Source organism: Suillus subalutaceus (genome assembly GCF_016647625.1).
Source record: "Suillus subalutaceus strain FC151 chromosome Unknown DFJ58scaffold_104, whole genome shotgun sequence".
Taxonomy (NCBI): Eukaryota; Fungi; Basidiomycota; class Agaricomycetes; order Boletales; family Suillaceae; genus Suillus; species Suillus subalutaceus.
Genome location: NW_024540353.1, coordinates 1 through 21058, shown reverse-complemented (window position 1 = coordinate 21058; position 21058 = coordinate 1). Strand labels below are relative to the sequence as shown.

General features: G+C 48.3%; 7 protein-coding genes across 7 annotated transcripts; 3 read left to right on the top strand and 4 right to left on the bottom strand.

Moving 5' to 3' along the window:
• Positions 1–319: 319 nt before the first annotated feature.
• Positions 320–3317, bottom strand: DFJ58DRAFT_717670 (uncharacterized protein; the record flags this gene model as incomplete). The annotated part of the gene is made up of 6 exons (XM_041384383.1): positions 320–497; positions 652–875; positions 933–1001; positions 1160–1416; positions 1474–1745; positions 3271–3317. 6 exons carry the CDS (start codon positions 3315–3317, stop codon positions 320–322), a joined length of 1047 nt encoding a protein of 348 aa, XP_041240557.1.
• A 1420-nt stretch (positions 3318–4737) lies between these two features.
• On the bottom strand, positions 4738–7953 carry DFJ58DRAFT_731339 (uncharacterized protein; the record flags this gene model as incomplete). Its single annotated transcript, XM_041386023.1, has 12 exons — positions 4738–5109; positions 5163–5343; positions 5387–5651; positions 5698–6033; positions 6085–6212; positions 6260–6420; positions 6492–6661; positions 6715–7271; positions 7327–7405; positions 7466–7555; positions 7613–7778; positions 7840–7953. The coding sequence occupies 12 exons, from the start codon at positions 7951–7953 to the stop codon at positions 4738–4740; spliced, it is 2619 nt and encodes an 872-aa protein (XP_041240556.1).
• Positions 7954–9176: 1223 nt separating this feature from the next.
• On the top strand, positions 9177–11258 carry DFJ58DRAFT_731338 (uncharacterized protein; the record flags this gene model as incomplete). The annotated part of the gene is made up of 3 exons (XM_041386022.1): positions 9177–9228; positions 9279–10247; positions 10300–11258. 3 exons carry the CDS (start codon positions 9177–9179, stop codon positions 11256–11258), a joined length of 1980 nt encoding a protein of 659 aa, XP_041240555.1.
• Positions 11259–11883: 625 nt separating this feature from the next.
• On the top strand, positions 11884–14888 carry DFJ58DRAFT_717669 (uncharacterized protein; the record flags this gene model as incomplete). The annotated part of the gene is given in 13 exon segments (XM_041384382.1): positions 11884–12354; positions 12405–12528; positions 12576–12624; positions 12671–13139; positions 13159–13378; positions 13459–13542; positions 13577–13639; positions 13689–13975; positions 14010–14061; positions 14114–14203; positions 14256–14404; positions 14425–14515; positions 14755–14888. The coding sequence occupies 13 exon segments, from the start codon at positions 11884–11886 to the stop codon at positions 14886–14888; spliced, it is 2283 nt and encodes a 760-aa protein (XP_041240554.1).
• Positions 14889–15857: 969 nt separating this feature from the next.
• On the top strand, positions 15858–16091 carry DFJ58DRAFT_664991 (uncharacterized protein; the record flags this gene model as incomplete). Its single annotated transcript, XM_041382477.1, has 1 exon — positions 15858–16091. A coding segment is annotated over one exon (234 nt), but the record flags the coding sequence as incomplete, so codon positions are not given.
• Positions 16092–19215: 3124 nt separating this feature from the next.
• Positions 19216–19617, bottom strand: DFJ58DRAFT_641099 (uncharacterized protein; the record flags this gene model as incomplete). Its single annotated transcript, XM_041381350.1, has 1 exon — positions 19216–19617. A coding segment is annotated over one exon (402 nt), but the record flags the coding sequence as incomplete, so codon positions are not given.
• Positions 19618–20142: 525 nt separating this feature from the next.
• DFJ58DRAFT_664974 (uncharacterized protein) lies at positions 20143–20988 on the bottom strand (the record flags this gene model as incomplete). The annotated part of the gene is made up of 2 exons (XM_041382475.1): positions 20143–20558; positions 20616–20988. The coding sequence occupies 2 exons, from the start codon at positions 20986–20988 to the stop codon at positions 20143–20145; spliced, it is 789 nt and encodes a 262-aa protein (XP_041240551.1).
• Positions 20989–21058: the final 70 nt, after the last annotated feature.

Sequence of the window (21058 nt, the reverse complement as noted above, 5' to 3'; positions counted from 1 at the left end):
ACTTGGGCTATAATAACCTGCACAAATAATCCACGGTATGTCAAAGGCATGCGCCACGCAGGGGTTGTATTAGAATTCGCCGTAGCCCTCGAGAAACGAGATAAACGTTGTTTTGTATGGAAAGCCGGACACTCGTGCTCAAATTTTAAGCAAAAATTACCATATACGGCCATGGCTTCTGCGGGACCGCGGATACCGCTATCGCTAATAAGAAACAAACAATGCAATAATATTATGTGCCATCAACCAAGTGGAAATCAAGATTGCCGTTCGTAGTATACTGTTACAACCAAGCCTTACAGAAATCAACCAATGCAAGTTACCATTCGTCCGGCACGTCCGAGTTGTCGTCATCTGAGAAATCCCACACAACCAAACCTGCATGGTCCAGTCCCACAACACTTTCGTCAATGCCAAGTGTGATGTCAGGCTCATCATCACGGGCGAGACTCTCCAGCTCATGCAAATGCTGGTCAACTACAATAGATATTAGTTCCCTTGTATTTGTGTCAAAAAATGGGCATACCAAGACCAAGACCGCCACCCACCCCACCCATGTAGTAGGCACCGTTGCCATCTTCGTGATAGGGCAACTCTTGAAGGTTCTCTATAAGCGGCAAAGTGGTTAATTCTTCCTCTGCCTCATCTAACAACTCAATGTGGCGTGGTATCATCTCGTCATTGGCCTCCACTATGGCGAGTAAGCGCAGGTAGACATCCCAAGTGGTCTGCCGTGTAACTAATGGGTGTCCAAGTTCTGTATAGCAATGTTCCATGAACTCGCTGAATGGCTTTGGAACGAGGTCGAAGACAATATGGGAGGGATCGATGTAGAGATCATGGACGTGGTCTAAGGCTTCCCGTTCGACTTGGATCTGACAAACAAACAAAAGGTAAGAACATGCAGAACAAGCATGGACGGTATTGCTTACTTTAAAGTCTAAGACACCAAAGTTCTTGGGCGATTGGTAGATGATGTCCGGTGCACCATGGGGAAGGATCTTGTTTCGGTCCCGCCGTTTTCAAGTGTTATTCACTCGGTCCTGGTAAGCGTCTAACTCCCGCTGTAACCAGGGTATAAAAACCCAGTGAAAAAGCATCCTAAATTTAAACCGCCAGTTGGTATCAATGTAAGGACAGACAACTCAAAAAAACGGACGGACAATTGGAGAGTGTTGTTGGTATCATACCAACCGGAAGTGACACCATGGTCGAGAAGTGTCTCGAATCCAGGCGTGAAACGACACCACATCTGTGACCACGTTATCTCCGGCATAACGTTTTTCTTCGTCCTCATCCAGCGGTGTTGTAGGCTACCCTGCAAGGCAGGATCGTGCCACTGACGTAGCATAGTGTGAGCGTTAGCGATTCCATAGTTTTCAGACCCAGGGTCGCTCTGGGTCACCATAGGCATGTCTGGTAGGTAGAGGTAAATCAGTGCTATGTTAACAAGACACAGAAAAAATGACTTACGCCCTAGTGTCCCGAGTGTGTCAAGATAATAACTAAGGATCAGCTGTGGGTTCCGGTTCGAGTGCCAGACTCTCATCCACATAATGCGCCCTGAGAATGGCTCGATGCCAGTATGGAGGCCAAGACCGTACCTTAGCCATTTGTCGTGTTGGTCAACGGCAAATAAATCATTCACACCTGCAGCCCAAAATCGCTTCCTGCGAAGGCGATTGGCCTTCCACTGGCGAACGAGCTCTGGTTCGTATGTATGGAAATAGGATATCACAATACTCCTGTAATATACACTTCAGTCACCCCTGTTAAAGTACCTCTTAGGTACATATATTCTGGCTTACAATCTCACCTAAGAGGCATGATCTTAGGCGGTATTCCCAGCCAATGCAGGTTATATCCCGGGCCAATTCAACACTTTCCCCACGAAGCCTGGGCCTGCTGGGCCAATGTATTTGATCTGTCCCATGACCCATCTGGGTCATCCTAGATACTTTATTATATGAATACACAGGGGGTGTCAGGGGTCATTTCTCATGAAAAATTACCCACACATTTAGACACTTAGAGTATAATGTTTGTCTTCATAAGGTCCTTGACCTACGAATGGAGGAAGTGAAAAGAAATATGTGGCGAGGGGGGGGGGCGGCTTGTCTTTGAAGATGTGGAAGAATGTAAGTTGGGTAAGGTTCTTGACCTACAAAATCCAAAGCAGTTGGAGGAGGTGGGAATAAATTTGTGGTAGACGGGGGGGTTGTCTTGGAAGATGAGGGAAGAATGTAAGTCGGGTGAGGTCCTTGACCTACAAAATTCAAAGCAGCTGGAGGAGGCGGGAAGAAATTTGTGGTAGACGGGGGGGTTGTCTTTGAAGATGAGGGAAGAATGTAAGTTGGGTAAGGTTCTTGACCTACAAAATTCAAAGCAGTTGGAGGAGGCGGGAATAAATTTGTGGTAGACGGGGGGGTTGTCTTGGAAGATGAGGGAAGAATGTAAGTCGGGTGAGGTCCTTGACCTACAAAATTCAAAGCAGCTGGAGGAGGCGGGAAGAAATTTGTGGTAGACGGGGGGGTTGTCTTGGAAGATGAGGGAAGAATGTAAGTCAGGTGAGGTCCTTGACCTACAAAATTCAAAGCAGCTGGAGGAGGCGGGAATAAATTTGTGGTAGATGGGGGGGTTGTCTTTGAAGATGAGGGAAGAATGTAAGTCGGTGAGGTCCTTGACCTAGAAATCCTTCTTGACTGTGCCCTCACTCCAGATACTGACATATTTTACACTCCATCTGGTTAATTTGCACAATTGGAACATACTCTGCACCACAATACTCCAGGTTTATTGGAGTAAGTGTCATCACATATTACTTTGGATGTAAGCATAAAAGCGGAAAGAAAAAGACAGTGACTGGTCAATGCGGGATAGCCCACCGCTGTTTTATATGGTGACTGGGCTGACCCAGCTCTCTCCTATGCATGATGCGGGCTAGCCCACCGCTGGTTTATATGGTGACTGGGCTGACCCGGCACTCTCCTATGCATGATGCAGGCTAGCCCACCGCTGTTTTATATGGTGACTGGGCTGACCCGGCTCTCTACCTATGCATGATGCGGGCTAGCCCACCACTGTTTTATATGGTGACTGAGCCGACCCGGCACTCTCCTATGCATGATGCGGGCTAGCCCACCGCTGTTTTATATGGTGACTGGGCCGACCCGGCACTCTCCTATGCATGATGCAGGCTAGCCCACCACTGGTTTATATGGTGACTGGGCTGACCCAGCTCTCTCCTATGCATGATGCGGGCTAGCCCACCACTGTTTTATATGGTGACTGGGCTGGCCCGGCTCTCTCCTATGCATGATGCGGGCTAGCCCACCGCTGGTTTATATGGTGACTGGGCCGACCCCGGCTCTCTCCTACACATGATGTGGGCTAGCCCACCGCTGGTTTATATGGTGACTGGGCCGACCCGGCTCTCTCCTACGCATGATGCGGGGCTAGCCCACCACTGGTTTATATGGTGACTGGGCTGACCCGGCTCTCTCATATGCATGATGCAGGCTGGCCCAGTCCCAATGTTATTACTTGTTTGTCACTATTTTTCCACATTCCATAAAAGTTCTGTACAGTTTTTTCTTCTCTCTTTCTTCTACATTCTATTTTGCAACATCCTCATCCAGTATTAGGCCTTCAATTGTTCTCTCTCCTTTCTTTACTATTTCACTAGGTTGCTCATCTGGGTCAGTACTTACTCCTAAGCCTCTCTACTTTACCTAACTCATTTTTTATTGTAATATTCCCAGTGGTGACTTGCTCTTGCAAATCTGACACTAGTTTAGCAGCACATTCCATGGTTCACCAATGATCTTTCGATTTCCTGACCTATGATTTCATCAATCACTGGTTATTAGTTGTCCTCATCCTCCTCATCATCATGGCCATTTTCTATGGAAACTACATTCTTTATCTTGAACGCACAACTACCGATACGTTAAATGCCCTTGGGCTTCAACCCATCACCACTCCTGTTCCACGGACCAGATCACCAAGCCCTCCTGTTCTTGTTGCCTAACCTCATACAATATCCAAGTGCAGGACTTTTATGTTAGTACTCCACTATCCCTTCTTACCCAACTGCCTGATAGGTGTGATATGGGTTAGCTTCTTACTTGTTCAATATTCAAGGGACAGTCTATTATACACAGTGGGATAGCCCATCACTAATTTCATATGCACGGGTCAGCCCAATACAAGCCCTTATACACAGCGGGGGTAGCCCATCGGTATTCATATGTAGTACGGGTCAGCCCAATACGAGCCCTGGGCTGGCCCACCGCATATTACATAGACACTGGGCTGGCCCACTGCATATATATATATCTTCAACATTCCACTAGGGATAGCCCATCACTCCTTACATACGTATGGGCCAGCCCAATATGAGCCCTGGGATGGCCCACCGCATATTACATAGACACTGGGCTGGCCCACTGCATATATATATAGCTTCAACATACCACCAGGGATAGCCCACTCACCATCAATTGATCCTTGGGATGACCCAGCAACCCAATATATATATAAGTGGGATAGTTCATTATTCTTAATTTATTGAGTGGGATGGCCATGATGGCCTAGATTTACACATATGAAAACTCCTCGATGCTGACATTATCTTTCGAGTGCCCATTGTGCACCACAGTTTGGGACCACAAAACACATAGTCATTCAAGCTATCATACACAAGTACATACGCAATAGTTCGAGTGATATGAAACATTAGTCACGGTAAACGAAATCACGATCATATGAATCATACCCAGGAGCCGGAGTGTTCCTGTCATAATCGGATCTCTCACGTGCCCTTGCAACCACTCTCGAAGGGCCTGCAGCCGGAAAATCATGGCGATGATGATGGGCAACATTATGCCCATAGGAATGAAGATGATGCGGAGACACCTGCTGTACCTCATCATCCCAGTGTTGACGCGGTTCGTAGTCAGGTGTAGGTGCACGAAGGCGAGGGCGAGGGCGAGGGCGAGGGCGAGGGCGAGGGCGAGGGCGAGGTCGAGATTGAAGTCGAGGTCGAGGATGAACAGGGACAAAGTGCGGAGGTGGCAATTCAACATGCGGCGACCGATGACGTACGACCTGAAAATTAACTTGAATGAGATAATGGTAGAAGATATCAGTCTTCAGCTTACCTTCGACTTCTTCGTGATGCGAGAGTCTGATGCATTCAAGCTATCAGCCTCAGATTCAAGTTGTTCATCTGCTGGACACTCGATTAGAAGAGAATCTGCAAGTAATTCATGGACTTGCCATAATCCTCTGCATGTGGTCGCTTGCGAGACTTCTGTTGCTGAAACGCCGATGGGCGGCGTTCTGGACGGGGCAGACCATCATCAGTGTAGTGGTTCTCACGAACAATCGAATATTCACGAGCAGCGGAGGTCTGTTGTTGAGACTGGCGATCCCGAGTAGTATCTCCAAGCTGCCTTCCTCCCGAAGGAACGCCGACATTCGAACCACGTACTGATGTTGCTTCCTTGTATTTTGAAGCAACCCTTGGGGGATGGAGTGCTTGAATTTCTCGGAGTCCGCGAGTTTCCGGAGCACGATATTGGAAGCGCTGGTGACCAAAGGAATATCAAACATGTTAGGGTCGTCTTTTTCACATTGCTCGATGTGATCTGAAGCAACAACGTTAGACATAAAAATGAACAGGGCAATAAGTACCTTTGGGCCAAGGAACAATATCAATCTCAGACACAGCGACGTCCAACTCGTCAATGATATCATCAAGAGTTTTTTCGCTCCGTCCTTGCTTGCGCCGAAGTTCGAGTAAGCTCTCAGCTTCAGTCTTCAGTTCGGCGTCATAATATTGCAAAGCCCTGCGCTTGATGTAAGGCACGACGAGTAACTTCAGATGTTGTGCGCTGAGGGTGTGGTAGTTGAAGTCTGGGCCAACTGGGGGAACTTCGTCAGGCCAGAGTTCGAATTGAAACTTGTTCTGGTATGCAACGTCGAGTAACTTCCGCCACTGGACAGACTTCATTTTGTAGCCGAATTGTTCTGTTGAATCGAATTAAAATCAAGTCATGGATGGGAATAAGTCGAGCTTACCTAGTTTCTCCAGCACCATGACCGGCCAGATACGTCGGTAACGGTCCCGTGGGGCTTCACCAGGCTTCGAAAACAAAATATCATATGCCCCCCCAAACCGCGGCATTGCGAGCTGGTAGTTTTTTGCCCTGGACACATTGTAAGATTAAACTTAGAGTAGTTCCAAGCCACATACTTTGCTGCAGTAATAATCCAATCTAACGCAAGTTGGGCGTCCACTTGGCGTTCATTGATGACATCCATGAAGGTGGATGAGCCTGCGACAAAACCCTGAGGCCTGTCGGGCCGCCTCATCAGGAGTCGAATCAAAGACACAGCCAATGACCTCAATGCCTTCTAGGCGAGAATAAGCTGCAAACTTTGCGACAGTAAGCCATAATACAAACAAGTACTGTCAAAATACTTACACGCTTAGCGAGTGCGTCCCTTGTAGACATAACAATACTGGCACGCGATCGATTGTTACTAGCACCGCCCAAGTGACCATCATAGTGCGCTTGTATGTCATCCCACAGCGGGTCGCTGTCTTCAAGGCTGTAGTAGTGGTCGCGCTGTCTCTTTCTCCAATCACTAAGTTCTACCAGAGGATATTGGTCAGTATGGGCACCACAACATGAAATAAATATTCACCTTCATCGGTTTCTCGAGGATATTTTCCTTTGTACCATCCTTGGTGCATATTCCATGGGGTCTCGGCCCTGGAGTGTTTCACAGACAACCCGGCCTCGATGAGTATTGTGCGTGCAGATTTTCCATATTTGTCACCAATTAACTTGGCAGCGTGAAGTGTCTTGCGCCCGAGCTCCTGCGCGTCGTCTATGCCTTCCTGGCACAGCCGCCCAGGTCTAGAAGTGACGGGAAGGTCATTGTCGTCGTCATCAGTCTCCATTGCCATGGAGCTTTTTGGCAGAGCACTGGAGACGGGACTCTTCTCGACCGACTTCGTCGTCACATGCATGGCAGCCTGGAGTACCTGGGTGGACGGGGGAGTCCCTGTTACTGTGGATTTTGGGGGGAGAGCTTTTGGAGGTGCGCGCTTCTGGGGCAATTTCGTCTTTGATGGAGGCGCAGGTAAGTCGTTGTCGTCAGTTGTCGTCGCCTTCTTCTTTTTCTTCGTCGGCTTCTTGATCTTCTTTGTATTCATCATCATCTTCGTCAGACTCCTCTTCCGAAGAGGAAGGATCACGCTGAGCAAGCATTGCACGGTGTTCAGCCCGTCTCCTCGCTTCTCGATTTCGGTACGGGTAGTTGTTCTCCGAGGAAGGGGCGCCATCCAAGGAAGAATTTTCATCCTCTGGAGTATCAGAGGGGGGTAAGGATTCTGGGAGACGAAACAAGGACTGTTAGTGAAAAATGATTGATAGGAGACGGTGGTACATACCATGAATTTTGGGATCGCCCTTGTGAGCATCCGCTTGTCCTTCACTGTTGTCCTCATCGTCCGTGACAAGGTCATCAGTCTTCGGGTGGTCTTTGTAATAGTCGTGTCAGTGGGTGGTTACTCGATTTGTAGAATGCCCGCCCATACCTTGGGTATCAGACTCAGTGTCAGTGCGCGGCTCTGTGGTAGCAACGGAGGATTTCGCGCGCCGGGCAAGGATGGCGCTGTAGTCGTCGAAGCTCATGAACGAGTTCCCCCTCGGCAAGGGGGTAGGTTTGATTTTTTTGGCGGGTGGTAGTGTTTTAGTCTGAAGCTTTCAAAGACGAATATCAATGTCTTGTGATAAAATAAAATAAAAATAAAAATAAATGTACCATGCGTTGGTTGATAGGCGCACCACTGCGGGTACGCATCACGAAGTCGATGACAGGAGTTTCCATCCGCGGGTTAGCGCACTTTTTGGTGGAAGATGATTTTTTGGGAGGCATGGCAGAGGGAGCTTGACAAATTGACTAAAGAGATCTATGAACACGAATACAACAGAAAGCAGCCTGAAGAACACGAAGTCCTCAAATATCAACAGCAAGGAGCTTGAAGAACACGAAGTCCTTTTCAGCAGCCAAGACACGAAGTCTCGCAAACAGCGAATTCAAGTAAAAGCTGATGTAGGAGTAAGTTAGAACAACAGACAACGTGATGGAGAAATTCGGACCTACCTCGGTTTTCACGCAAATTCTCAAGACGAGAAGGAAAATACTGTAGTGAGAATGACTGAGTGACAGAGAGTTGATGGCGAAAAATTGGAGCATACCCGGTTTTTAAAGGTAGGAACAGGGCGCCTACGGTGAACTATATGCATAAGATCGTCGGCTGGACGACGAACAAACTTCGACAGAAGACTCCAATACTCTAGATATGACACATAGACCGCATTTGGAACGGGCGAGGCCATCCTGAAGTAGCGCGCAGAGTACCCAAAGCAATTACGGAATAGTGAGTTAAGTACAGGAAGATGAAAAGTAAACTATGACTTAGCTACCAGACAGCGTCGACACTAGCACCCAACGACATCTGCTATCGCAAAGGTAGGAGCTTAAGAGACTGATGAGGGTGTCACAGCAAATCGAGATGGTAAGCCGGACATCGAAGGACGGTGGAAGATTGAGTGGTCGTAACAGTACTAACACGAAGTCAGACTGTGTGTAGTGTATCTGAAGTGACACGAAGTCACTTCAGATAGTGTTAGCTACCGCGAAGGCAGCTCACGAGGAGTCGAGGGGTAGATGAGTGCAGGAATAGAGAGGAGGAAGGCGGCGTAGTTGGCTGAGGTTGGCGAATGTTCCAACAAGTTCTGAGTCACTTCACAATTCTCATTTGTCACAAGCCCATTTGGGTTATCCCAGGGCGTAATCACAACTTTGCGCCTTTACTAACTTTACTCTTTACCCTTTACCTTTTCCTTTGCTCTTTCCAACTCTTCCTTCTCCTCCCATCGCCGGTGTCGATTATTCTGCCTTTGCGGTAGACAACACTATTCCAGTGACTTCGTGTTACTGTGCAATAGCACTCGCTACTCTAACTTCGGTTACAGTACCCTTCATCACGTTCAGATTCCTCTTAGCTTGCACTTACCGTGCCTTTATTGGTTCGTCGCTCGATTACTCACTCTCATCGGATAGTCACCTTTTCGTTATTCGCAGTCCCTCTGACGATGCCTCTGACAATACATCGTGAATTTAAACCATTCTTACGCGACGGTGACAGTAAGTGCCCTTGGTGATTGTCCTGTGATCCTCCTCTAATTTTGATATAGATGCTATCACAGCTACAGACGCACGCTCTCTCGCCTATGACGGTCAACTCGTTTTCACTTCGCCTAATATGACTTTCGTTCCCCAACTATACGACAATCCCTCCGATATTGTGCAAGCGAGGGCGGATGGGAAGTTTTGGGCGATGGATCCTTTCCAGTGGCCTCAAATGTACGCAGACGCTTACACCTGGAGTTTTACCATTCCACGACGCGAATTCCATGATCCTAGCACTGACCTGTGGTATGCTTGGTGGTCGCCAGCTTTTTCTGACGATTTTGAGCCACTATCTCCTGGTCATGTCTTTGGCAAGCTGAAGTCCACCCACCGTGATCACCTATTTCGACTGTACGAGCGGGCTAACAAGCGCGTCGGCTCCTACAAGCTGTTCCGAGAAAACAAGCAAGACGCGGTTGTTGGATGGGTCACCGGGTTGCGCTCTGTTTTTGAACGCTTCAAAGAGACGCGAGCTTGGCGAGATATTGTGATGATCTTGGCCGAGTTTCAGAGGCGATTTCTGGAGATATGGAGCATGATGGATTACCTTGAGATCTTTGAGCCGCGGTTGAAATTTGAGGACAAAGCGCACGGGGTCAACAAGACTTGGATGGGGTGCTTCACCAAAGACTCCGCTATCGCGTTGAGGCTCCACAAGGCTGGTGTACCTGTGTGGTTGATACGAGATGTCAGGCTCGTCGATGATAAGATTAACATCCGCCAAGTCATTCCCTTCACTCCTGCCGACCTTGTGTTTGGGATGTACCTCCATCCCATTAAGAACTTCGCTCAACCTTTCGATATCCGTTACAAGGGTCCAAGTGATCATCAACGCCAGGCTGCGGTTCGTCAACCGTACCTTACTTTTGAAGAGATCCCTATGGATCAAACCGAAGTCAATCGCTTTGCAGCTTCCAGAGAGCCGTCATCGGGTAAAGCGCCCACCAAGACCACGAAAAATAAGTCCGCAGTATGTGAGTGCAGTGTCTAATTTCGGTTCACCATTCTTATCTAACAATTATCTAGATGAACCGACCGCTCTGCGCCAGAACCAGTCTCAAGTTGGACGTGACAAATGGTGCGACGTGGCTCACCCGTTCATGCCCAACATCAACACCTTCTTCGCATCGGCTATGACTCACGCGGACAAAGATTTGAGTCGTGTCAAGCCAACCCACGCAAGAATGGATGAGGGATACAGGCTCCCCGACCCTGGATTATTTGTCAACGTCCTTTCCTCGCAGTCTCTGAAGAAATATCTCGCTAACTGGTTGGCATGCCGTGAGTCGTGGCTGAGGCATGTTTATATGTCGCCTCCATCTCCGCTCCCTCGGTCCCAAAGCTGGCGTGATCTATTGATCACGCAGCCAACAACACCACAGCCCTCGTCGTCAAGTGGTCAGATGCCATCAGGCAAGACTGGCAAGTCCAAAGCCAAACTCGACCTGTTCTTTGGAGATGAATTATCGCTCCTACGCCAGTTTTGGACTGGATCCCAGATGTTGCAATGGAGGGGTCAGAAAATCGAAGCAGCGACGCTCGAGAATCCGCCGCATCGTCTCATTCAACAGATCATATACGAGATTTGCGAGCAAAGCTTCCGATACGACCTTCTGGAACTCGATGAACATCTTGCCGGTCATATGCGGCTGGATCGGGAGGCGAAGAAGCGTCGCATGGAGTTGCTCCGTGGAATTTTTCCCCAGCATGCCCTCAGCATGTGGGATAAGGATTTTTCGACTCGGAATGATGGACTTAATGCTGAGTCTTTCCAGGATGCTCTTCCATATTTCGAGAATTTTCGTCAAGTGTTGATCGCATGGGACGGTGCTCCTCAAGATCTCAAACAGCCTTTCACCGAGTCGATGCCCGAGGGAGAGAAGTGGCAACGCATGAAGCAATGTGCCCTGTTTTATGTACAATCATTTTACGACAACACAGGTCGCCCCCCCGTGGTCCCTCATATACTTTACGCGGGTCCATAGACGATTTACACTCGCTTCTGTTCGCTTCTGTATTTGTTCGTTGATGTGAGTTGCTACGCAGCGTGGTTCTTTCATGTACAATTTCTGTTGGTGAATTCTATTGACTTGTTGCTCCGGTGCTATTCACTGTTTGTTGATCACTGGCGTTCATGACCATTATCCTCCTCCCAGGCTAGTATCTACTAATTTTTGCTACATAGGTCATACGAACTGGGACTTCGTGTTCCTCTGTGCTTGTTGACTGACTTCGAGTCAGTCACAATATTCTTGCAGGCTTTGTGCCTATCAGAAACATCTACCATGGATGGAGGACCACATCCACGGAATATCGCCTCGACGTCTACTCCTGCAACTCCTGTCCGTCGTCATTCGCAGCAAATATTAATCACACCGTCCATGGTCAAGAAGCGCCGGAAACCACGAGGAAGCAACGCATTTCATCTTCCAGGTCCTCCTCCAGTTCTAGTACTTCCGGGTAGGCGGTATTTCGCCCAACAAACTGCTTCCAATTCCAATCCTCGGCTTGATGTCCCACCTCCTGATCCGAATGACCAGGACAGGCCTTCGTTTTATGACGATGTCCACTTCTTTTCCGATCCCTCCGCTCCTCGATCCCTCCGCTCCAATGGGCGGCAGAAAAAAGTTCAATCAGTGGCAACGCTGGTCAAACGAAGTGATTCCTTCGCTAATCGGTCCATACCTCACATATCAATACAAATCTTCTTCGCTCCGTCATCGGCCTGCACTTCAAAATGATCCTGTCGAGTGTACGGCTTCATGCCACAGGAGGACTTTAGAAGTGACTTGTGTTTTTTTCAATTGTACGAACTCACCATATTGTTATGTGGCTCGAATTGACCGTAGTCCAGATTTAGAGGTTTTGAACATTGACTGCTGCCCCTGCGCACCCGCACCCCTTCAACTTCTTAAGTTGGGGCTATTTGCATGTGCACCCATAGCTCCATCTCTTGCTGTTGACCTACGTGTACTAGAGCTCGTTAGGACTCTTTTTGTACGGATCACCCCCAATACAACAGCCTGGTGTGAAGCATTGGAAGTTTTTCTAACAGCTCGGGGTTACAAACTTTCTACCAAGGTCTGCCTGCACGATTCTTTTTTGAAGTAAGCTAACTCTGGCATCTTCAGGACAATCTTCGCCGCCGCTTCAGTAACGCGTATCATTGGTACTCAGTCCTTGTGATGAATGCTGGAGACCACGTATACAGCCTCATTTCACAACATCTTCCTTCGCTGTTCTTTGGGGGACGAAGTCTTGCCCGCACAACCAAGCGATTATCTCCGTTCACTGTTGTCCAGTTTGTTTTGGAATGCAGGATTGGCAAAAGGATCACAGTTCGCGTCTCAAGTATGTCAATCCTACCGTGTTTTCCCCTGTGCTGATGTTTTTGCAGGCTAGATTGCCATGTATGCATCGATGCATGCTTCACACAGAAACGGTCAGCCAATTCACGTGGGGCCGATGGCCTAGATCCGCCAAACCCAACACGATCAGTTTTCATTTCGGACGAAGAGGTCGCACGGATGGAAGCTCACGTACTTGCCTGTCGAGGCTCCCTACCTGGTCGTGGAACAAAACGCAAGAAGCCGGAAGGCGACGAAGACGGGTACGAAGATGGTATGCGCATCCCTGTATCGACATTGGATGCCTGCAGGGAATCTTTTCTTGCTGCCGACGAAAAACGAGAGAAAGCTAGCACCCGTTTCTTCGCCGATACGGGAATCATGGCCTTACTTTGTCGTCATGATTGTGTCTTATGGTTGGTCAATATGACATCAGCAGGTGAAAAACAATATTATGCGCTTGCACTTATTAAAAAGCTCTTCGAACATCTTCCGCCAACCATTGACCGTCGGTATCTTGTATGATATTGCATGTCAGCTCGAGCGTAGTTGTCTTAAATACCAACTTCTCGAGCAAGGTATTCTCTCACGTATCGTCTTTTCTATATCCGTATTTCACGCGTACGGACATCAGTGGCCTTGTCAGCTTATTTATCACCCTCGCAAATGTGAAGGGTTTGGACTTTCTGACGGAGAGGGCTGTGAGCGCCTGTGGAGCGCTCTCAAGATGTTGATCCCCCCCCTTGCGGGTCTCTGGGGTAAGTATCTTAATTCGTATACCTTGACTGACTAACATTAAGATAGTACCACCAACGGCTTTTTGTGCTGAATGCGCAAGTTCGGCATCTTGACGGCAAAAATCTCGATACATTTGGCGAGTGGCTGAGTCGCAGATGGACTCGTTGCCAGACAAAGAAGAGCAGTGCAGAACATGCTGCTTCGACAACTCTCTGTAGATGAAGCTAATATACGCCCGGAATGGAGGGCTCAGGTCGAGCACCAAACGAAACCATTATCCAGTGCGTGCTTTATTTTATATTTTCATATTTCCCTAACATTAATAGAAAGGGAGATCAAAAACCAACAATGACGAGCAAATATCGAAGATTTTGACCCTCGAGCGAACACTCAGTAACCTGGACGATTCCGTTCGTGCTCTTGAGATGCAGCTCTGTGCTGGCAACACTCTTAACAATGTTGACTTCAACCTTCGACTTGCAGACGAACGCACCCACCGGTCCAAAGTTGCTGATACTCTGCGACGATGGAAGGCATCCCTTGGCATCGGGCAACTTAACGATCTTCAACAACTCCGACGTAGTATATTCCTTCAAATTCGTCTTGATGCGCAAGCTGTCAAGGCACGCCTTCGTGAACGTCTGCTGCCAGCGCAAATTTGAAATTGAGAGGTTTGAACGGTCGTACCGTCAGACAGTAAATGGTATGTAGCTCGTTTCAATATGTTGACATGTCCGTGATTATCTTTGATCTAGAGCACAAGCTTCATGTGCATGCAGAAGCTTCAATTCAACGGCGCAACCCTACCATACGAAAGCTTGTCACAACTTACAACAACCTCTGTGGTAAACTAATTGACTTAATTCGACGAGGCGAGGCTCCTGCCGGTTGCGATAGCGCCTCATTCTATCTCTCCGACTGGTATCTTTCAGCTTGACGTAGATGATGACATCTGGCAAGATGTTGGACTTGACGGCAATGACATGGCCCCACCTGCCTGGCTAGCGGATGAAAATATGCGCGCAGCAATTAAGTTTCAACTTGAGGTAGACCGGTTTGCAATGAGGAAAGGGCTCGTATCATGCGAGAACGTTGTGTTCTCCAGGAGTGGATGATGGCTGAGTGGGATGCCTTGCAGGAGGCTCGCACTCGTGCAGGTAAGTTTGTACAACATTCTACTGCCGTGACACTGATAGTATATTTAGAAGAAAATGAAGATCTCTGCTTTCATTTCGACCTCCGTGCTCGCTTGTTGAGTGGTCTTGTGTGCATTGGCAATCTCGAGTTCGTCCTATCCCTTGTGCTTGGCCATTGCCTGACTCATGGGGCCCCACCCCGAATGACCTTGCTGAGGCTGCTAATATGTATTATCAACCAAGCTGTCTTGATGGCACAGCTGCTGTGTATGATTCTGAGAATGACTGGGAGTCTGATGAGGAGAGGGAGAATGATGAATTGATAGATGAATTGGAGGAAGCTGCATTGGCTGGAGCATATATAGATCTTGACTCGGATTCATATGATATATAGTCTTTTGTAGCAATATCCGAAACTCTTGAGTGATTGCTATTAGACAATATTTGGAAAGTGCAAATATATCATGGGCTATCCCATCTTAGAATTCAAAGATGGTGGGGCATCCCAGACATGGGCTATCTCATCATGGGTAGGAGAGTGCCGGGCCAGCCAGTGACCATATAAACCAGTGGTGGGCTATCCCGCATCATGCGTAGGAGGAGTGCCGGGCCAGCACAGTGACCATATAAACCAGCGGTGGGCTATCCTGCCATCATGCGTAGGAGAGTGCCGGGCCAGTCCAGTGACCATATAAACCAGCGGTGGGCTATCCCCGCATCATGCATAGGAGAGAGGCCAGGTCAGCCCAGTCACCATATAAACCAGCGGTGGGCTAGCCCACATCATGCGTAGGAGAGAGCTGGGTCGGCCCAGTCACCATATAAACCAGCGGTGGGCTATCCCGCATCATGCGTAGGAGAGAGCTGGGTCGGCCCAGTCACCATATAAACCAGCGGTGGGCTAGCCCACATCATGCGTAGGAGAGAGCCGGGTCGGCCCCAATCACCATATAAACCAGCAGTGGGCTATCCCGCATCATGCATAGAAGAGGTGCCGGGCCGGCCCAGTCACCATATAAACCAGCGGTGGGCTATCCCGCATCATGCGTAGGAGAGTGCCAGGTCAGCCCAGTCACCATATAAACCAGCGGTGGGCTAGCCCACATCATGCGTAGGAGAGAGCTGGGTCGGCCCAGTCACCATATAAACCAGTGGTGGGCTATCCCGCATCATGCGTAGAAGAGGTGCCGGGCCGGCCCAGTCACCATATAACCAGTGGTGGGCTAGCCCGCATCATGCATAGGAGAGTGCTGGGTCAGCCCAGTCACCATATCGGTGGGCTAGCCCGCATCATGCATAGGAGAGAGCCAGGTCAGCCCAGTCACCATATAAAACAGCGGTGGGCTATCCTGCATTGACCAGTCACTGCCTTTTTCTTTCCGCTTTTATGCTTACATCCACAGTAATATGTGATGACACTTACTCCAATAAAACCTGGAGTATTGTGGTGCAGAGTATGTTCCAATTGTGCAAATTAACCAGATGGAGTGTAAATATGTCAGTATCTGGAGTGAGGGCACAGTCAAGAAGGATTTCTAGGTCAAAGACAACCCCCCTGTCTACCACAAATTATTCCCGCCTCCTCCAGCTGCTTTGAATTTTGTAGGTCAAGAACCTTACCCAACTTACATTCTTCCCTCATCTTCAAAGACAACCCCCCTGTCTACCACAAATTTCTTCCTGCCTCCTCCAGCTGCTTTGGATTTTGTAGGTCAAGAACCTTACCCAACTTACATTCTTCCACATCTTCAAAGACAAGCCGCCCCCCCCCCTCGCCACATATTTCTTTTCACTTCCTCCATTCATAGGTCAAGGACCTTATGAAGACAAACATTATACTCTAAGTGTCTAAATGTGTGGGTAATTTTTCATGAGAAATGACCCCTGACACCCCCTGTGTATTCATATAATAAAGTATCTAGGATGACCCAGATGGGTCATGGGACAGATCAAATACATTGGCCCAGCAGGCCCAGGCTTCGTGGGGAAAGTGTTGAATTGGCCCGGGATATAACCTGCATTGGTTGGGAATACCGCCTAAGATCATGCCTCTTAGGTGAGATTGTAAGCCAGAATATATGTACCTAAGAGGTACTTTAACAGGGGTGACTGAAGTGCTCAATTTCTGAAAGCCCTGGCCATCTGAAGCCGGGCCAAAGCCGGGGCTTTCGAGCCAAGCCAGGCCGGAACATCACTACTCGAGGTGGTGAAGAAGCTTCAGCTTATTCGCTTGTTTATCTCGGCATGTCGTCAGACTAGCACAGCGCTTGCACAAATGTCAAAAAGAATGCGCTGTTGTATGGATTATCCTTCAAGCTTCAGTCGTATCCCTCAGGCTGCCCACGGGCGTGCACCTGATATTGGTGGATGGATATATCATTATGGGCTATAGCCCTAAAACTGGGATACATCCCTTGGCTCAACTATCCATTGATGTGATACATCCCTGTAGGCTACTTATCCATGTATCTTCCAGGATGTCCTGCCATGATCCTCCGTCCGAAAGCCGGAGCATTTATTACTCTGACAGTGGATGGCCGGACTGCACTATCCTGAAAATCTGAGATTCAAGGTTGATTAATTGAAGACGTCACTACATAAGCAGGTACAGAAGCTAATTAACCCATCGAGATCTTCGCATGGGGGTTCATCAATAGAAGGTCCGTCGTCCAGCTGGCCTTCTGCACAATCATCCAAACCTGCACTTACTAGAGCTCCCACATCCCTCCACATTCCTGAAAAGCTTGCAGACAGGTCATGACGGACAGCAGCCTGGCGTTTTGCATATGCAATCAGACCATCCGCATCTTCTGACCGCTGTGACAATCATACCAGCGCTAGGCGCATATGAGTGTCATAGGCAAATTTGGCCTTACCTTGAGGAAGGAGTAAAGCGCTAGTCACCAGTGCTATTCAGCTCCCAAGCTATCCGCTTTGGAACCGCTTTTCTCCCATAGCGCGCTGCCCGGCCCGACGCCTAGGTATTTCGTCCTCCCATGTCCTGCCTATGTCCACCTACCTCCGCTGGTGCGTTATTTTTCCTTAAACGTCGCTACTCATCAGTTGCAGGTCTTATTACATGCATCCTCGTGTTCCGCTGCGCTGCATGTCTTATTACCTGTCGCTACAATCGTGCCTCCATCAGTGTCACTACTATTCTCACCCTACCCATTCCCGAACTTTTACGCAGTATGATAAAATGACCCGTCGCACATACAGTACAGTACTTCCCTTCCCCGGACCTTTGCTGGTGTTGGAGTCACTTTAGTCGCTATATCCTGGTTTTGGTGCAATCGATTCCGCTCTTGCCGATCTCTCTGATCGCGTGTCGCTTGACTTGCTTCGAGTGCGCATCGCTAAAGTTCCTTCATAAGTTTGATCTTCACAACGTCGGGATCGCTGTCGGTAGTCGAGCTATAATCTAGTTGCTATCAGGCATTCCACTTGCACTATCATACCTTATCCCTCGCTTTCCCTTCTTTTGATTTCTTCTCGCTGTCGCTAGTTGGACGTCGCATAGCGCTATCGTATAGGACAACTTGCATCACTTCAGTCAACCACTTGAAATGACCTCTTAGGTCTATGTGTTTGTGGCTAGCAAAGGACCCTAGTGGGTGTGTTCTAGGATGGTATTCCCAGTATTTTACCCCCATGTACTGGGATGTCCTGGTCCACACTGAAGCAAGTATCTGGGCCATCCCAAGGACCTATTTTGATCTTTCCCAATCCCAACCGGGATCACTCTAGCATGTCCTCTGGGATGTCCCAGGGCATTTATTAGGAGGGCTTTCCCATCATAAATAGGGGTGATAGGGGTCCTTTTTCAGACATTTTGACGGCATAAAAATTCACGATTTGTACATTCATAGAAGGAGTAGTACTAGGTATGCAAGGCCAGTATATGCACTTGAGACAAGATTTTGATATGGGACAAAAACCTGCAGGATTTTTGGCTTGAAACAGCGTCCTAAACATAAGAGAAGTCTAATGAGAACTGTGATGGTGGGCGGGCACCAGCAGTGTATGACAGATTCAAATAGACAGACTAGCTATGACAAATAATCTGTTAGAATAAATAATGGCCATGAGACACACTTTGAGACTGCTGAGGGATTGGTGGGCAGGCGCAAAAGAGTGATAGATCACACGAGTGCAGCACTAGTCATTGAGTAATGAAATTGTCTTGCGAGCAACATGCAATAAAATGTGGGAGCTTTACTTGTGAGTCTGTTAGAAGACAAAGCGGGGGGGTGGCACAGACTCAGATATGCAATAAAATGTGGGAGCTTTACTTGCAAGTCTGTTAGAAGACAAAGCGGGGGGGTGTGCAAGGAAGGGGGGTGGCAAAGATAATATGCAATAAAATGTGGGAGCTTTTACTTGCAAGTCTGTCATAAGACGACAGGGGGGTGTGCAAGGAAGGGGGGGTGGCAAAGATAATATGCAATAAATGTGGGAGCTTTACATGCAAGTCTGTCATAAGACGACAGGGGGGGTGTGCAAGGAAGGGGGGGTGGCAAAGATAATATGCAATAAAATGTGGGGAGCTTTACTTGCAAGTCTGTCATAAGACGACAGGGGGTGTGCAACAAAGGGGGGGGTGGCATTAGATAATATGCAATAAAATGTGGGAGCTTTACTTGTGAGTCTGTCATACGATGGCGGGGGGTGTGTGCAAGGAAGGGGGGTGGCAAAGATAATATGCAATAAAATGTGGGAGCTTTACTTATATCATGTCTGCTGGCGTCGTAAGGGGTGATAATGCGGAATCGCTTATTCTTTGCTTGCAATATGGTAGCAATAGGAAATGGTTTGGCACTGTCCAAGGTTCTTCCGGCTAGTTCTATGTTACTGTTCCTGGCTGGGAATGTTGATAAAATGATAAGCCATCCTCTCGTTCGTGACGGGTGTTGCATATTCGACTCGAGTAGGCCATAATATACAGCTTGAGAGATGAAGTTTCCAATTTGAGGAGGCATCCTGTATTGTGTGTTCAGGAAGAGGGCATGGTCCTTGAGATGCTTGACCTCGAAGATGCTCTTCAGGTCGTGGATATCATCCTGACCATAGTGTGGCAATTGTTTGTCATCGCCAATGAAGCAAATCTTTCTAATGGAGGTATGAGAGGTGAAGAGAGGATGTAGGCGCCAATCTCAATTTGGGATGCTATCTAGAGGGGGGGAATGATAAACTACTAGCTAATGGCACTGTTCAGGCTCTCCCGCCTACCTCTCTAGTACTATCTGGGCCTTCCCGCCCACCCTATACATGTCATCGGGGCTCTCCCCCTGCCATTCAATTAGCAACTGGGCTCTCCCCACCGACCATATACGCATCCTCTGGGCTCTTCCCCTACCGTTCGATCAGCAACCGGGCCTTCCCACTGATCCTACCAACACCATTTGTTGAAGTGCCTTGGAAGCCGGAAATATTGCAAGTGAGGGTAAATTGACCAGCTCCTTGCACTGCGGCTCTGTGCAACACACAGGCAAGTTCTTTCCAATTAACTTGGAAAATTTTCAGGTGCTCTTGCAACCCCTCAATCAAACTCAAGTGGGGTCCCTTGCAAGCGCCTTTGGAAATTTCTGACCATAATGGTCAAATCACGTGATATGCACATTCTCGACCTCTCTGATATCAAGTACCAATTACATTTTCCTCATCAGATTTAGATTGTGCAGCACACCTAGAGTACTACAAATTAAATCTAACACGTTTGTTGGGCTATCTATCAATGATTCATGAATTACATAGTCACCCTCGATGTCATGTTCCTCTTGCCCTCTATACTGATCCGCTAATGCAATATCTTCTAAAACATCCATAAGCTCCTCATCACCACAGCCAATATCAGATTCCCAGTCATCTCCATCATCCGATACATGATCTTCGTCATCAGGGTCATCAGGGTACACCACAGGTGTCCCATTAGCAAGTTCGGTTTGAGACGGCCCCCAGCAGTCAGGCATAGGCCATGCACATGGAATGGGACGAACCTTCGTCTGCCACCCCAGTACAAGGACAATGAATTGTCGAGCACGGCAATTCATGTGATAGAGGATCGCTTCATCATCCTTCGAAAGTCAGCATGGAATATTAGTGAGGTGCGTCCAAAACTCACTTGCATGTGCACGCGCCCTCTGTAGACCATCCCACTCACGCATGGCCCACTCTTGCAGAGCACAGCGCTCTACCTTCACACGAGACTCTTCTTCGTTGCATCGGTCAATCTCAAGCAGCAGTCTGATCGCAGCACGTGTGACCTCATCAGCTAGCCAATCAGGGGGTTCCGGCACGACATCGTCAAGTCCAATGTCCTCCCAAATATCAGCATCAATATCAAGATCAAAAATACCGGTAGGAGAGATGGGGTTGGGTGGTATAGCATTCGGAGGACTGCGGTTGTCTGATAAGAGCACTAAGATCAGCACATAAGTTATTATATGTGGACACGAGCTTTCGTATCGTAGGATTGCGCCGCTGGATTGCAGCATCGACATGGGAATTAAGCTTGCGCTCTGTGACAAAAAAATGCAGTCAGTTGAGGTCCTCATGTACAAGTTA